We start from the raw sequence: 16111 nt of genomic DNA, 5'->3' as shown, positions 1-16111 counted from the left end.
TCACTCCTCTGATGCTAACCTTTTCACTGTGCCTGGATCTCACCTATCTCACTGCTAACTCCTCGCCCACATCCTTCCTCTGGCCTGGAACTCCCTCCCACCTCAAATCTGACAGACAATTACTTAATTTTATGTCAAAGCCTTATTGAAGACACACCTCCTCCAAGAGGTCTTCCCTGACTAAGCCCACCCTCCCTCTTCTCCCACTCCCTCTGCCTCGTCCAGCTTGCTGTTTTGTTCTTCCCCCACTCCCAGCTCCACTGCACTTATGTATATATCTGTAACATATTTATTTATATTAATGTCTGTCTCCCGCACCCCCAGACTGTAAGCTTGTTGTGGGCAGGGAATGTGTCTGTTTATTGTTGCATTGTACTCTCCCAAATGTTTAGTTCAGTGCTCTGAACACAGTAATCACTCAATAAACACGATCAAATGAATGAATGAACTAATCTATCCCAGCGCTTAGAATTCATTCAATTGTATTTATTGAGTGCTTACTGTGTGCAGAGCACTGTACTAAGCACTTGGGAAGTATAAGTTGGCAACAGATAGAGATGGTCCCTACCCAGCAACGGGCTCACAATCGAGAAGGAACTTTAGAAAGGTGCTTGGCACACAGTAAACGCTCAGCAAGTGCCATAAGAGAAGCAGCATGGCTCAGTGGAAAAAGCCCGGGCTTTGGAGTCAGAGGTCATGGGTTCGAATCCCAGCTCTGCCAATTGTCAGCTGTGTGACTTTGGGCAAGTCACTTCACTTCTCTGGGCCTCAGTTACCTCATCCGTAAAATGGGAATGAAGACTGTGAGCCCACTGTGGGACAACCTGATCATCTTGTAACCTCCCCAGCGCTTAGAACAGTGCTTTGCACATAGTAAGTGCTTAACAAATGCCATCATTATTATTATAATGATAATAAGAATAAATCTGAACCAGCTCAGAGAGCAATCCTATTCAACTAACCCACTTCTCAAAGACGAACCAGCTCCAAGAGCTCTACCCCATCTTAACCCATATTAGGAACTGGATGTTGGGAGAATGGTTTGGGGAATTATAATCACCATTGGCTAGCTACTTGGTGGCCCAAGATACTTACAAGGAAAGTGACCTGCCAGCATTTCACCCTGCTCATCTTGAAGTTGACCTCTTTGGTCTGATTGCTAGGCAGTTGGATGCAGCAGCTGATCTCGTCATTGCCCAAGGAGATGGCCACCCTGCAGCCAAACTCTGGGAAGTCACAGGTACAAGGATCAAGCTGTAGATACCCGTGATGCCACACTTCTTGAGCCAGCTCCAAAAACTGCATCAAAAGAAGCCGACAGAAATAAAATCAAAGCCGAAGTCCTCGTTTCCTCTTCTCTCACGCCCTTCTGCATCACTCTCGCAGTTGGGTTTGCACCCTTTATTCACCCCTCTCACAGCCCCACAGCAAAGAAGCAGTGTGGCTTAGTGGGAAAGAGCATGGTCCTGGAAGTCAGAGGTCAGGGATTCTAATCCAGGCTCCGCCACTTGTCAGCTGTGTGCCTTTGGGCAAGTCACTTCACTTCTCTGGGCCTTGGTTCCCTCGTCTGTAAGATGGGGATTAAGACTTTGAGCCCCACGTGGGACAATCTGATAACCTTGTATCTAACCCAGGGCTTAGAACAGTGCTTGGCACATAGTGTTTAACAAATACCAGCATTATTATTATACCTGCTACCCGGATCATCTTTGTGCAGAAACGCTCTGGGCATGTTACTCCCCTCCTCAAAAATCTCCAGTGGCTACCAGTCAACTTACGCATCATGCAAAAACTCCTCACCCTCGGCTTCAAGGCTGTTCATCACATCGCCCCCTCCTACATCACCTCCCTTCTCTCCTCCAGCCCAGCCCGCACCCTCCACTCCTCTGCCACTAACCTCCTCACTGTGCCTCGTTCTCTCCTGTCCCTCCATCGACCCCTGGCCCACATTCTCCCCCTGGCCTGGAATGCCCTCCCTCCGCACATCCGCCAAGCTAGCTCTCTTCCTCCCTTCAAAGCCCTACTGAGAGCTCACCTCCTCCAGGAGGCCTTCCCACACTGAGCCCTCTTTTTCCTCTCCCTCTCCCCATCCCCCTGCCCTACCTCCTCCCCTCCTCACAGCACCTGTATATATGTTTGTACAGATTTATTACTCTATTTATTTTACTTGTACGTATTTACTATTTATTTCGTCAATGATGTGCTTCTAGCTTTACTTCTATTTATTCTGATGACTTGACACCGGACCACATGCTTTGTTTTGTTTTGTTGTCTGTCTCCCCCTTCTAGACTGTGAGCCCGTTTTTGGGTAGGAACCATCTCTATATGTTGCCAGCTTGTACTTCCCAAGTGCTTAGTACAGTGTTCTGCACACAGTAAGCATTCAATAAATACAACTGAATGAATGAATTAATGAACAAATGCCATCATTATTATTATTATTATTATTATTATTTCTCCTCCACCTGACAACAATACTTCTTCATCCTCATTGACTTCCATACCTATTGCCTGTTTCAGCTGTTTGAGACATTTAAATTCCCCATCAAGTCCTTTATTCCTCTGTCCCCACACCCTCAATAAGCCCACAATCACTTTTCCTTTAATGACCTCGCCATGTACTTTATTGATAAAATGAAAAGCATATATGACATTCCTATAATTTCCTCTGATCCTTCTCCAGTCCTTCCCTCCTCCTGCTCCCTCCATGACTCTACCATCTTTCCCAGGAGTATCTCAAGAGATCTCTTGCTTCCTCTTCAAAATATACACCCTCCACTTGCTGTCTGACCCTATCCCTTCACACCTTATCAAAACACTTGCCCTGTCCCTTCTTCCTTCCCCGACCGCCATCTCCTACCATTCACTTTTCAAAGGCTTCTTCCTCACTGCTTGCAAACATGTTTATATCTCTCCTATTCTATAAAAAAACAAACCCAAAAACCTTCCCTTAGCCCTCTGGCTCTCTCCAGTTATCCCCCCATCTCCCTCCTACCATTTCTCTCCCATCTCCTTGAGAGAATTGTTTATTTCCTGCTGCCTTCGACTTCCTCTCTTCCAGTTCTCTCCTTGACCCCTGCTAATCTGGCTTCCGCCCCCTTCACTCCATGGAAACTGCCCTCTCTAAGGTCACCAATGTCCTCCTTGATAAATCTGATAGCCTCTACTCCATCTTCATTCTCTTCGACCACTTAGCTGCCTTCAACACTATGGATTACACCCTCCTCCTTGAAACACTATCCAAACTTGACTTCACTGAAACTATCCTCCCCTGGTTCCTCTGTCTCTCTGCCTGCTCATTCTCACTCTCTTTCACAGGTTTCTCCTCTGCCTTTTTTCTGATAGCATTTATTAAGTGCTTACTATGTGCATAGCACTGTTCTAAGCACCGGGGAGGTTACAAGGTGATCAGGTTGTCCCACGGGGGGCTCACAGTCTTAATCCCCATTTTACAGATGAAGGAACTGAGGCACAGAGAAGTAAAGTGACTTGCCCAAAGTCACACAGCTGTGGCGGAGGTGGGATTTGAACTCATGACCTCTGACTCCAAAGCACATGCTCTTTCCACTGAGCCACGCTGCTTCACCCCCTAGCTTTGGGAGTCCCTCAATGTTCAGTCCTGGTTCTCCTTCTATTCTTCATCTACTCCCACTCCCTTGGAGAACTCATTCACTACCTCAGCTTCAAATGTCATCCCTACGCAAATAATCCTCCGATCCGCCTCTCCAGCCTCGACAAATCTCCTCTTAAGCCTCACATTTCCTCCTGCCTTCAGGACATCTCAACTTGGATGTCCTGCCAACACCTCAAACTGAGAGTGTCCTAAACAAAACTACTCATCTGTCAATCTGAACCCTGTCTGTCTCACTATTGAAGACCACACCACTACTCTCCCGGTCTCCCATGACCTTGGCATTATCCTCGACTCATCTCTTTCATTCAAGCCGTATAATCAGTCAGTTGCCAAATCCAGTTGGATCTACCTTCACAAAATTGCTAAACCGTTGGCTATAAAGTCCTCAATCACCTTGCCCCCTCCTACTCACTGTGTCTCCATCTTGTCTATCTCTCCCTCTAAATCTAGAACTCCATCCCCCGCCATATATGACAGACCACCACTCTCTCCGACTTGAAAGCCTGATGAAAATCAAATCTTCTCCAAGAGGCCTTCCCCAATTTAGCCCTCTTTTCCATTCCTCCCTCTAACTTCTGCATCGCTTAGGCACTTGATGTTCACCCCATCTTAGAGGCCACAAAACTTGTGTACATATCCATTATTTATTTATATTAATGTCTGTCTCCCACATCTCTGTGAGCTCATTGTGGGCAGGGAATGTGGCTACCAACTCTGTTGTACTGTACTCTCACAAGCGCTTAGTAAGTAGTGATCTGGACACAGTAAGTGCTCAATAAGTACTGTTAATTGATTGATTGTTGGATATGAAGCAACAGCTGGGAAGCAGCGTGGCTTAATGGAAAGAGCCCAGGCTTGGGAGTCAGAGGTCATGGATTCTAATCCCAGCTCCGCCACTTATCAGTTGTGTGACTTTGGGGAAGTCACTTAACTTCTCTGTGCCTCAGTTACCTCATCTGTAAAATGGGGATTAAAACTGTAAACCCCACGTGGGACAACCTGATTACCTTGTATCAACCCCAGCACTTAGAACATTCATTCATTCATTCAATCGTATTTATTGAGCACTTACTGTGTGCAGAGCACTGTACTAAGCACTTGGGAAGTACAGTGCTTTGCACATAGTAAGTGCTTAACATATATCATAATTATAATTATTATTAGTAGTAGTAGTAGTAGTAATAGTAGTACATTCATTCATTCAATCATATTTATTGAGCACTTACTGTGTGCAGAGCACTGTACTAAGCTCTTGGAAAGTACAAGTTGGCAACATATAGAGACAGTCCCTACCCAACAGTGGGCTCACAGTCTAGAAGAGTGGGCTCACAGTCTAGAAGAGTACATGAATAGGTAGGGAGTTCCAGGCCAAACAGAGGATGTGGTTAAGAGGTCAGTGGCGAGAAAGTTGAGATTGAGGTACAGTGAATAAATTGAGTGAAGTGTGCGGGTTGAAGTGTACAAGGAGATCAGCGAGGTTAGATTAGGAAGGGGAGAGCTGATTAAGTGTCTTAAATCTGAGAGTAAGGAGTTCTGTTGGATGCAGAGCTGGGTGGGAAAACACTGGAGGTTCTTGAGGAGTGGGGAGATGTGGACTGAGCATTTTTTTGGAAGCAGAGGGAAGTAAGGACCGGAGAAGGAAGAGATAGTAGTCAAGGAGGTCAGTGAGTAGGTGGGATGTGATACGTGCTTGGATCAGTCCTGTAGCAGTTTGGGCACAAAAAGCAAAGTGACTAATTGCACCTTTAAAAAAGACCCGAAACACTGAGGTTTTTCAAGGTAAAAAGGCAAACTGAGAGACAGGGTAAGGGACAGATCTGGGACTTGGTCAAATCAATGAAAATGTCTCAGACAGGGGATGCACCTGTCCCAGACGTGGAGCTGAGACCTGTGCAAATAGAATTTAAAATGGAGATGCTGGGATTCATTCACTATACTCAAATCTACTTCTAACACGGAAGGCCAGTTTCTCTTTTTATTAATCCCGAGCTCACCTTTGTTTTGTCATTTGCCTTCTTCAGCCTCTCTAATTCCTGTCTCTGGCTTTGGGTTGGCTTGGTCCAGTTTTCTGCTATTTCCTGCAGTGTCTTCAAAGTCAGTAAAAATGGTAAAAAAAAAAAAAGATCAACATTAAATCATCATGAAAACATCTGGGCAGGAGAAACTATAGCTGAAGCAATCAGTTATATTCATTGAGTGCTTACCATGGGCAGAGCACTGAACTATGCACTTGGGAGAGTACAATATAGAGTTGGGAGACACTTTCTCTGCCCACAAGGAGCTTACAGTCTATCAGGGAAGACGGACATTAATATAAATAAATTATGGATATGTACACAAGTGCTGTGGGGCTGAGGGAGGAGTGAATAAAGTGAGCAAATCCAAGTGCAAGGGTGATGCAGGAGATAATGGGAGAAGAGGAAAAGAGGGTTTAATCAGGGAAGGTCTTTTAGAGGAGGCGTGCCTTCAATAAGGCTTTGAAGGTCGGGGGAGTAGTAGCAGTGTAGCTTAGTTGATAAGTGTGAAGGTCGGGGGAGTAGTAGCAGTGTAGCTTAGTTAGTCCTGGGAGTCAACAACGTCTGAGTTCTAATCCTGCTCCGCCACTCATCTGCTGTGTAACCTTAGGCAAGTCACTTCACTTCTCTGTGCCTCAGTTCCCTCATCTGTAAAATGGGGATTAAGACTGTGAACCCCATGTGGGACATGGACTGTGTCCAACCTGACTAGCTTGTATCTCCCCTAGCGCTTAGTACCCGGAACATAGTAAGCTCTTAACAAATACCATTAAAAAAAAAAAAAGACACTACCTCTAACCCCCATCACTATTATAAGCCTCTAAAATACAGGTTTAACTAAACACCACCATCCAACCACCACTCTATAACATTTAATGACCCATTCACCTCTCACCATTCATTTAAAAGGAAGATGAAGTTTTATGTTGTCTTCCACATGCATAATTACTTTTTCTGGTCATTTACACAAATCCTGCCTTGAAGGGGGGGGGGGGGGGGTTTGTGTGTGTGGGGTGTGTGTGTGTGTGTGTGTGTGTGTGTGTGTGTGTGTGTGTGTGTGTGTGTGTGTGTGTGTGTGTGATTATCCACAGAAAATACAGCTAAAGAAAGGATACCACTCCTAACTATTCAGGATGCGGGTGCCGACATATGAATTTCCCACACATTTTGCTTCTCCTCTATCCTCTTCCTGTTGGCTATTTCATCAATCATTAGTGTCTCATGATCAGGAAAAGGGAAAGAGATAAAACTCTAATCTATCTGCTACTGGATATCAACTCTGCTTGAAAGATTTAATGTAGGAGGAGATAAAAAAATATGACTAAAATGAAACTTTTCTGGATTCGCTGTGAATTTTAATTACCCATATGACACCAATTAATAGAGATAATTGAGAACTGCCTATAAATTCAGTAAGGATGAGTTAATTTTCAGTTATCCTTACCATTTCCTGTACTGAATGTTTAGAACAGTTCACCGTGTCATTTCCCATTATTATCAAGCAAGTCATAGAGCACAGGCCTTGGAGTCAGAAGGACGTGGGTTCTAATCAACAAGTGCTTAACAAGTACTATAATGATTATTATTATTTAAAGCAGAGTTTGGTTTTACCTGCATATAGAGCAGATCTACAGCAACATTGCAATCCATAAGCCTTTCATCAAGAGAAGGATCCATATACCTGCATAATTCAAAAGCCATAAATTACATTTCTTTTCACCACTGTGGGAGAACGTTTACATCTCAGAGCATCTATAGCATAGGAGGCACAAATCAACTTGGAATGGAGACTGATCAGTTTTATTTATTAATAATAATAACAATGCCCTTTGTTAAGTGCTGAAGTGCTTCCCGTGTGCAGAGCACTGTACTGAGTGCTTGGGGAGTACAATCCAACAGAGCTGGTTGATGTATTCCCCACCCACAATGAATTTACTGTCTAGAGGGCCAGATGCAGAAGAAAGGAAAGGGGAGTGCAGAAAGGCAGAAGACAAAGACCTCTCTTGTGATCTTCCTGAAATATTCTCAAGGGATTTCACCTAAAAATTATTCACAGACAGATCTCCGAGTTGAGTGTCAACTGAAGCTATTTTAAAGATCTGAAAAAAAGGGGGTGGTTATAATGGCCAGAAACTGATAGGGGCTAAATTGCTGAGAGATTACTATAACTCTGTGTGTGGTTTGGTCTTGTCTTATTCTGTGGAGTCGTTTCCGACCCATTGAAACGCCATGGACACATCTCTCCCAGAACGCCCCACCTCCATCTGCAATCGTTCTGGTAGTGGATCCAAAAGGTTTTCTTGGTCAAAATTCAGATGTATTCTGCCTCCTTCCACTCAATCAACTTGAATCTCCACCCTCGACCTTCTCCCGCGACACTGCTGGCCAGCACGGGTGAATTTTGAAGAGTATCAGATTGCCTTCCACTCGCTAGCCACTGGCCAAGCTAGGAATGGAATGGATATGCCCTGCTTGATTCTCCCTCCCGTGGTCTCGACTACGGGAAGCTCTCCACGTGAGAGGGTGGTTTGTCACAATACAGTCATTTTTTATATATTTTTTAGAACATATTCGGGCTCGCTCCAGGGAGCCTTATATCTTTTCATTCATTCAATTGCATTTATCGAGCGCTTATTCTATGCAGAGCACTATACTAACTGCTTGGGGGAATACAACATAACAATAAACAGACATATTCTCTGCCTACAAGGAGCTTACAGTCTAGAGGTGAGGAGAAAGACATCAATATGAATAGATAAATTACAGATATGTACATAAGTACCACGGGGCTGGGAGGCGGGGGAGAATAAAGGGTGATGCAGAAGGAAGTGGGAGAAGAGGAACGGGGGTCCTTAGTCTGGGAAGGACTCTTGGAGGAAATGTGCTCAATAAAGGCTTTGAAGGCGGGGAGAGTAATTGTCTAACAACAGTAATTGGCTCTAACACAAACCACCTGGAGGTAAGGGATGACTATCTATTTTCAGACTTTTCAATACCAACATTTCAGTTAGAGAAGCGCTGTGGCATAGTGGAAAGAGCAGGGAATTGGGAGTTGGGAGACCTGGGTTCTAATCCCAACTCTGCTACCTGCCTGCTGCATGTCCTTTGACAAGATACTTCACTTCTCTGAGCCTCAGTTTTCTCATATGTATAATGAAGATAAAATATATGTTCTGCCACCCTCTTAAACCAAGCCCCATGTGGGACAGGGACCATGTCTGGCCTGCCCATCTTGTATCTCCCCCTATACTTAATGCAGTGCTTGGTTCAGAGTAAGTTCTTGACAAATATCACAATTATCATTTTTATCATTAGTATTATCATTAATAATTACTAGAGAGGTAACATGGCCTAGTGGAAAGAGCCCAGGCCTCGGAGTCAGAGGACCTGGGTTCTAAACCTGGCTCTGTCCCTTGTCTGTTGTGTGACTTTGGGCAGATCAGTTAATTTCTCTGTGCCTCAGTTTCCTCCCCCACAAAATGGAAATTAAATTCTCATCCCTCCTTTCTAGACTGTGCACCACGCAGGACAGGGTGGGTGTCCAACCTGATGACCTCTTACCTAAACTAATGTTTTGAAAAGTGCTTGGCATATAGTGAGCACTTAATGAATGCCATAAAAAAAAGTATTATTATTTATCCACTCATCCACTTTAAGGGCACAAACATATCACCACTCCTCAGGGACTCTCCTTGTCACCCCTCCTCACCCCCCACCGACCCCCAGTAAAATGAAGCCAATCCAACTTTCTGGACAGCAATCCTCCTGTTTGGCAAATTCGTCCAAGCCTTGCCATCTTGGAACCAGCTTGTCAAGTGTACTTAGCTTCAGTTTTGGTTTTTGGTTCAGTTAGCGAAGAGAGTCTCCTCTCAGGATGGCACCTGGAGGGTTTCCAGAACTCTACAAGTCTCGGCTACGAGAGGGAGACTCAAGTTTCCTGCATGGAAGGAGGTGTGAGCCCGTTGTTGGGTAGGAATTGTAGGGATTATTACTATTATTAGAAACAACATGGCCTAATGGCTAGAACACACGCTTGGACCTGGGTTCTAATAACAATAATAATAACGATGGTATTTTTTAAGCGTTAACTATGTGTCAAGCTCTGGGATAGAGACAAAGTAAACAGGTTGTCCCACGGGGGGCTCACAGTCTTAATCCCCATTTTACAGATGAGGTAACTGAGGCAAAGGGAAATTAAGTGACTCGCCCAAAGTCACACAGCTAATAAGTGGTGGAGTGGGATTAGAACCCATGACCTGTGATGCCCAAACCCAGGCTCTTTCCACAAAGCCAAGCCGATTCTAATTTCATTCATTCAATCGTATTTATTGAGCACTTACTGTGTGCAGAGCACTGTACTAAGAGCTTGGGAAGGACAAGTTGGCAACATATAGAGACGGTCCCCACCCAAAACGGGCTCACAGTCTAATCCCACCTCCTCCACTTGTCTGCTGTGTGACCTAGGGCAAGTCACTTCGCTGTGCCTCAGTTACCTCATCTGTAAAATGGGGATTAAGACTGTGAGCCCCACGCGGGGCAGGGACTGCATCCAACCTGATAACCTTATATCTACCCCAGTGCTTAGAACAGTGCTTGACATATAGTAAATACTTAAATACCATTATTACCATTTTTACTACTACTAATAATTATTATAATAATAAAAACCCCTTTTGCTGATAAGGGAAAGCTGCGTAAAAGAAGGCCATTACAAATCATAAGCACTTAGTATAGTGTTTTGCACACTGACAGCGCTCAATAAATATGATTGAATAAATAAATGAATGAATCTGCCTTTTTCCCGAAGCAAGGTAATCAGTACCAAGACTTTTCCTCGTTCCTCATTATTCAATCTTTTGCTGGCCTTTGCTGTTCTCATGGGAACGTCTCCCAGATCATCTCGGGGCTCCCAAAATGGAATCATGGGCAGAGCCCAGGAAGGATTGGCTCCAAAGCCTGCCCCGTTTTCAAACATCCATACTCACCACTTTCTAAGTCCAACCTTGCAGTTTTCGACTTCAACGCTTTGCAGACTAGCAAACGGGAGCTCAAATTCTGCCATTTTCTTAATTACTGGAAAGGGGGGGAAGTTTGGATTAGTTGCGAAATGCATTATTATCTCTCTTAATATAAGGAAACAAAAAAAGAAGGTTTAGTCATGCCCCCGGCAAGCCTTCCCATCCTCTCCCCCACCGCCAGAGTCCCGCAATCAATCAATCAATCGTATTTATTGAGCACTGTACTAAGCACTTGGGAGAGTACAGTATTACAGTATAGCAGAGTTGGTAGACTCGCTCCCTTCCCACACGGGTCAAACTTTGATGCGTCCGAGGGAATGGGCCAGACTACAGCCACCGCCCTATTTGCCTCAGTCTCCCCAGCACGGAGCACTGGAGATTTGCAGCCCTTTCTCTTCTCCCGCCCCAAATGGAGGACACTCCCAATGGTCTCCAAGGCCCACTGAGGGTCCCCAGGGCCCAGTGAGAATCTCCAATCAATCAATCAATCAATCGTATTTATTGAGCGCTTACTATGTGCAGAGCACTGTACTAAGCGCTTGGGAAGTACAAATTGGCAACATATAGAGACAGTCCCTACCCAACAGTGGGCTCACAGTCTAAAAGGGGGAGACAGAGAACAAAACCAAACATACTAGCAAAGTAAAATAAATAGAATAGATATGTGCAAGTAAAATAAATAAATAAATAAATAGAGTAATAAATATGGACAAACATATATACATATATACAGGTGCTGTGGGGAAGGGAAGGAGGTAAGATGGGGGGGATGGAGAGGGGGGCGAGGGGGAGAGGAAGGAAGGGGCTCAGTCTGGGAAGGCCTCTTGGAGGAGGTGAGCTCTCAGCAGAGCCTTGAAGGGAGGAAGAGAGCTAGCTTGGCGGATGGGCAGAGGGAGGGCATTCCAGGGCTGAGAGGGGGTCTCCAGAGCCTAGCAAGGGTCGCTAGGGCCCAGTGAGGGTCTCCTGGGCCCAGCAAGGGTCTCCAGGGCCCAGAGACAGTCCCCAGGGCCCATGAGGTGCTGGGGTAGGATTTCCAAAGGAACTGCATGGATCATTTTTCAACAAAAAGTTCAGTCCATGTCTCCCCACTCCTCAAGAACCTCCGTTGGCTGCCCAACCACCTCCGCATCCAACAGAAACTCCTCAACATTCACTTTAAAACACTCAATCAGCTCGCCCCCTCTCTTCTTACCTCACTGATATCCTCTAGCCCCGGCTTGCTTACTGGGCCCTGATCTCATCTGCCTCGCCGCCGACTTCTTGTCCATGTCTTCCCTCTGGCCTGAAACTCCCTCCCTCTCCAAAAGTAGCAGAGAAACAGCATGGCCTAATGGCAAGAGGATGGGCCTCAGAGTCAGAGGACATTAATTCTAATCCTAGCTCTGCCACTTGTCTACTGTGTGACCTTGGGCAAGTCACTTAACTTCTCCTTGGCTCAGTTTCCTTTTCTGAAAAATGGGGATTAAGACTCTGAGCCCCATGTGGGATGAGGACTGTGTCCAACTGATGATCTTATGCCTACCCCAGCATTTGATACTCCCCTTGGCCTGGAATGCCCTCCCTCTGCACATCCACCAAGCTAGCTCTCTTCCTCCCTTCAAAGCCCTACTGAGAGACTGTGAGCCCACTGTTGGGTAGGGACCGTCTCTATATGTTGCCAACTTGTACTTCCCAAGCGCTTAGTACAGTGCTCTGCACACAGTAAGCGCTCAATAAATATGATTGAATGAATGAATGAATGAGAGCTCACCTCCTCCAGGAGGCCTTCCCAGACTGAGCCCCCTTTTTCCTCTCCTCCTCCCCATCCCCCCGCCCTACTTCCTTCCCCTCCCCACAGCACCTGTATATATGTTTGTACAGATTTATTACTCTATTTATTTTACTTGTACATATTTACCATTCTATTTATTTTGTTAATGATGTGCATCTAGCTTTACTTCTATTTATTCTGATGACTTGACACCTGTCCCCATGTTTTGTTTTGTTGTCTGTCTCCCCCTTCTAGACTGTGAGCCCGTTGTTGGGTAGGGGCCATCTCTATACGTTGCCAACTTGTACTTCCCAAGTGCTTAGTACAGTGCTCTGCACATAGTAAGCACTCGATAAATATGACTGAATGAATGAAGGAATGAATGCCTTACACATAGTAAACCCTTAACAAATACCAGCATTATCATTATTATTATTATGCAAGTCAGACGACCACTCTCCCCACCTTCAAAGCTTTTTAAGATAATATATCCTCTAAGAGGCCTTCCTGATTAAGCCCTCATTTCCCCAACTCCCTCTCCCTTCTGCATCATCCATGCACTTGGATCTGGGCTCTTTGGGCTTTTAGTATTCAGTCCATGCTCAGCCCCATAGCACTTATGTACACATCTGTCACCCATCTCCCGGGGATGGGTTTGTTTAGGAATCAGTGCGGTGAGAGAGAGAACTAGGGGAGAGAAAGGCTGAGTTTTATACAAAATTTATTCCATGAGGTGAATTATTTGATTATTTTGAATGCGGCAAATTTAACTTCCCTTTTGAGAGGCCCCTTTCGGGAGAAATATGATTATTTAATGATGTTAGAGCTTCCCTACCGAGAGGAATATATTTATGCGTTACCCATGTGTGGTGAAACACCTAGGTCTCACTCATGAACGCTTCCCACTCAGGAGGAATTCACTTATGCCTTGTTTGCCTGTGGCCAAGAAGTAAGCTCCCACCCACGAACGCTTCCCACTTGGAAAGAATCCATTCATGTGGTCCACACCCGTGGGGAAACACCTTAGTTTACAGCCCCACTACCTTTCACTGGGACATATAACCATCCCACAGCTTCTCTGTTGATGCAGACAGAATGGACATCCCATGCTCTGGGCAGAGGTCACCCGTAGTCGGCTGCTGCAAGTCTCCATCCGCTACCCAGAAGGTCGGAAGCCGCAGGTATTTCATCATCATCAATCGTATTTATTGAGCACTTACTGTGTGCAGGGCACTGTACTAAGCGCTCGGGAAGTACAAGTAGGCAACATATAGAGACAGTCCCTACCCAACAGTGGGCTCACAGTCTAAAAGGGGTGCAATAAATAAAGGTATTTATTACCTGTGCCCCTAGGCCATTCAAGTTATTCAATCTCTGCCCTCCCCTCTTCTTCCTTACTTCTTTTGGTCAGCATGGAGGTGAGGTACACCTATTTCCACTCCCCTGGCCAGAGAGTTTTCTTGGTAAAAATGTCTACAAATTATTTATTCATTCATTCAATTGTATTGATTGAGTGCTTACTGTGTGCCAAGCACTGTACTAATATTAATGTCTGTCTCCTCTAGACTTGAAGCTCATTATGAGCAAGGAACATGTCCACCAACTCTCCCAAACACTTAGTACAGTGTGTTCTCTGCACCCAGCTAGTGCTGCTCATCAAATACCATTGACTGATTGATTCATTCATTCATTCTGGATTTCTGAATTTTCTTTAATGGAGAAAGTGCAGTGCCATTCTCAACAAATAGCCGACAAATACTCGAGATACTTATCCCGGGATAGTAAGCCAATGGAATGATAAAAAATAAAAGCATCACCACCTTTTCAGACAATAGGTTCCAAGAAGCTCAAAATGCTCTTCATTTGGTGCCCTCCCCACTGCCAAATTACTGATCTCACACAAAATAATTTGGAGTTTCATAAACATGCCCTGACCCAGGCACACTCTAGGTATAGGAGGCACTAACTTTAGCAGTATAGCCTAGTGGCTAATAATAATAACAATAATAATAATAATAATGGCATTTATTAAGCACTTACAATGTGGAAAGCACTGTTCTAAGCGCTGGGGAAGTTACAAGGTGATCGGGGGCTCACAGTCTTAATCCCCATTTTACAGATGAGGTAACTGAGGCACAGAGAAGTTAAGTGACTTGCCCAAAGTCAAACAGCTGACAAGTGGTGGAGGCAGGATTTGAACCCATGACCTCTGACTCCAAAGCCCATGCTATTTCCCCTGAGCCATGCTGCTTCTACAGCATGGACCTGGGAGTTGGAGGACCCGGGTTCTAATCCTGACACTGTACCACTTGCCCTCTATGTGACTTTGGGGAAGTCACTTAACTTCTCTGTGCCTCAGTTACCTCATCTGTAAAATGGGGATTAAATCCTACTCCCTCCTATTTAGCCTGTGAGTCCTATGTGGGACAAGGACTTTGTCCAAACTGATTAAATTGTATCTATTCCAGAGCTTAGAACAGTGCTTGGCCCATAGTATGCACTTAACAAGCTCCATTATTATTATAATTATAAGATTAAAGCCTGTGAGTCCTATGTGGGACAAGGACTGTGTCCAAACTGATTAAATTGTATCTATTCCAGAGCTTAGAACAGTGCTTGGCCCATAGTATGCACTTAACAAGCTCCATTATTATTATAATTATAAGATTAAAGCCTGTGAGTCCTATGTGGGACAAGGACTGTGTCTAAACTGATTAAATTGTATCTATCCCAGAGCTTAGAACAGTGCTTGGCCCATAGTATGCACTTAACAAGTTCCATTATTATTATAATTATAAGATTAAAGCCTGTGAGTCCTATGTGGGACAAAGACTGTGTCCAAACTGATTAAATTGTATCTATTCCAGAGCTTAGAACAGTGCTTGGCCCATAGTATGCACTTAACAAGTTCCATTATTATTATAATTATAAGATTAAAGCCTGTGAGTCCTATGTGGGACAAGGACTGTGTCCAAACTGATTAAATTGTATCTATCCCAGAGCTTAGAACAGTGCTTGGCCCATAGCATGCACTTAACAAGTTCCATTATTATTATAATTATAAGATTAAAGCCATTTTCAAAGTGGCAGGGAAGGACCTATAGCGACTCAGGGCCCCTCCCACCTCAGGGGCTGGCCCTGACTGGAGGACCTAATAATCATATTTGTGGCATTTGTTAAGTGCTTACCATGCGCTAAGAGACGGGATGGATTCAAGCAAAATTGGATTAGACACAGTGCCCGTCCCATGTGGGGTTCAGTCTTAATCCCTATTTTACAGATGAGGTGACCGAGGTACAGAGAAGTGACTTGACCATGATCACAGAGCAGTGGTGGAACCGGGATTAGAACCCAGATCCTTCTGACCTTCAGGCCGGAGCTGTCTCCACTAGGCCAAGCTGTGTCTACCCGAGAATAAAACCAGTACAAATAGGCAGCTGGGGAGGGGAGAAGAACCAACAGCAAGTAGGGTAGCACTAATAATGGAAAGGTCAGACTTTCATCCTTGCCCTTGGATTTGCTCCCTTTATTCACCCCATCTTCCGCCCCGCAGCACTTCTGTACATGTCCCTCATTTATTTATTTATCCATTCATTCAGTCAGTCCTATTTATCGAGCGCTTACTATGTTTATTATATAACAATAATGTTTATTGTTATAGTGTCTGTATATTTTATGTTATGGTGTCTGTTTA

General features: G+C 44.7%; 1 protein-coding gene across 1 annotated transcript in view; it reads right to left on the bottom strand.

The window, feature by feature from the left end:
* SNX31 (sorting nexin 31) overlaps window positions 1-16111 on the bottom strand; it is a 49364-nt gene that overhangs the window by 11180 nt on the left and 22073 nt on the right. The window contains exons 7-10 of the mRNA XM_038745636.1: window positions 10635-10722; window positions 7261-7330; window positions 5629-5721; window positions 1096-1299 (exon numbers count right to left, since the gene is read on the bottom strand). Coding sequence (XP_038601564.1) covers window positions 1096-1299; window positions 5629-5721; window positions 7261-7330; window positions 10635-10722 — 455 coding nt within the window. The remainder of the gene's footprint in view (window positions 1-1095; window positions 1300-5628; window positions 5722-7260; window positions 7331-10634; window positions 10723-16111) is intronic.

This window comes from Tachyglossus aculeatus, chromosome 4 (assembly GCF_015852505.1).
Source record: "Tachyglossus aculeatus isolate mTacAcu1 chromosome 4, mTacAcu1.pri, whole genome shotgun sequence".
Taxonomy (NCBI): Eukaryota; Metazoa; Chordata; class Mammalia; order Monotremata; family Tachyglossidae; genus Tachyglossus; species Tachyglossus aculeatus.
This window is presented reverse-complemented; position numbering and strand designations above follow the sequence as displayed.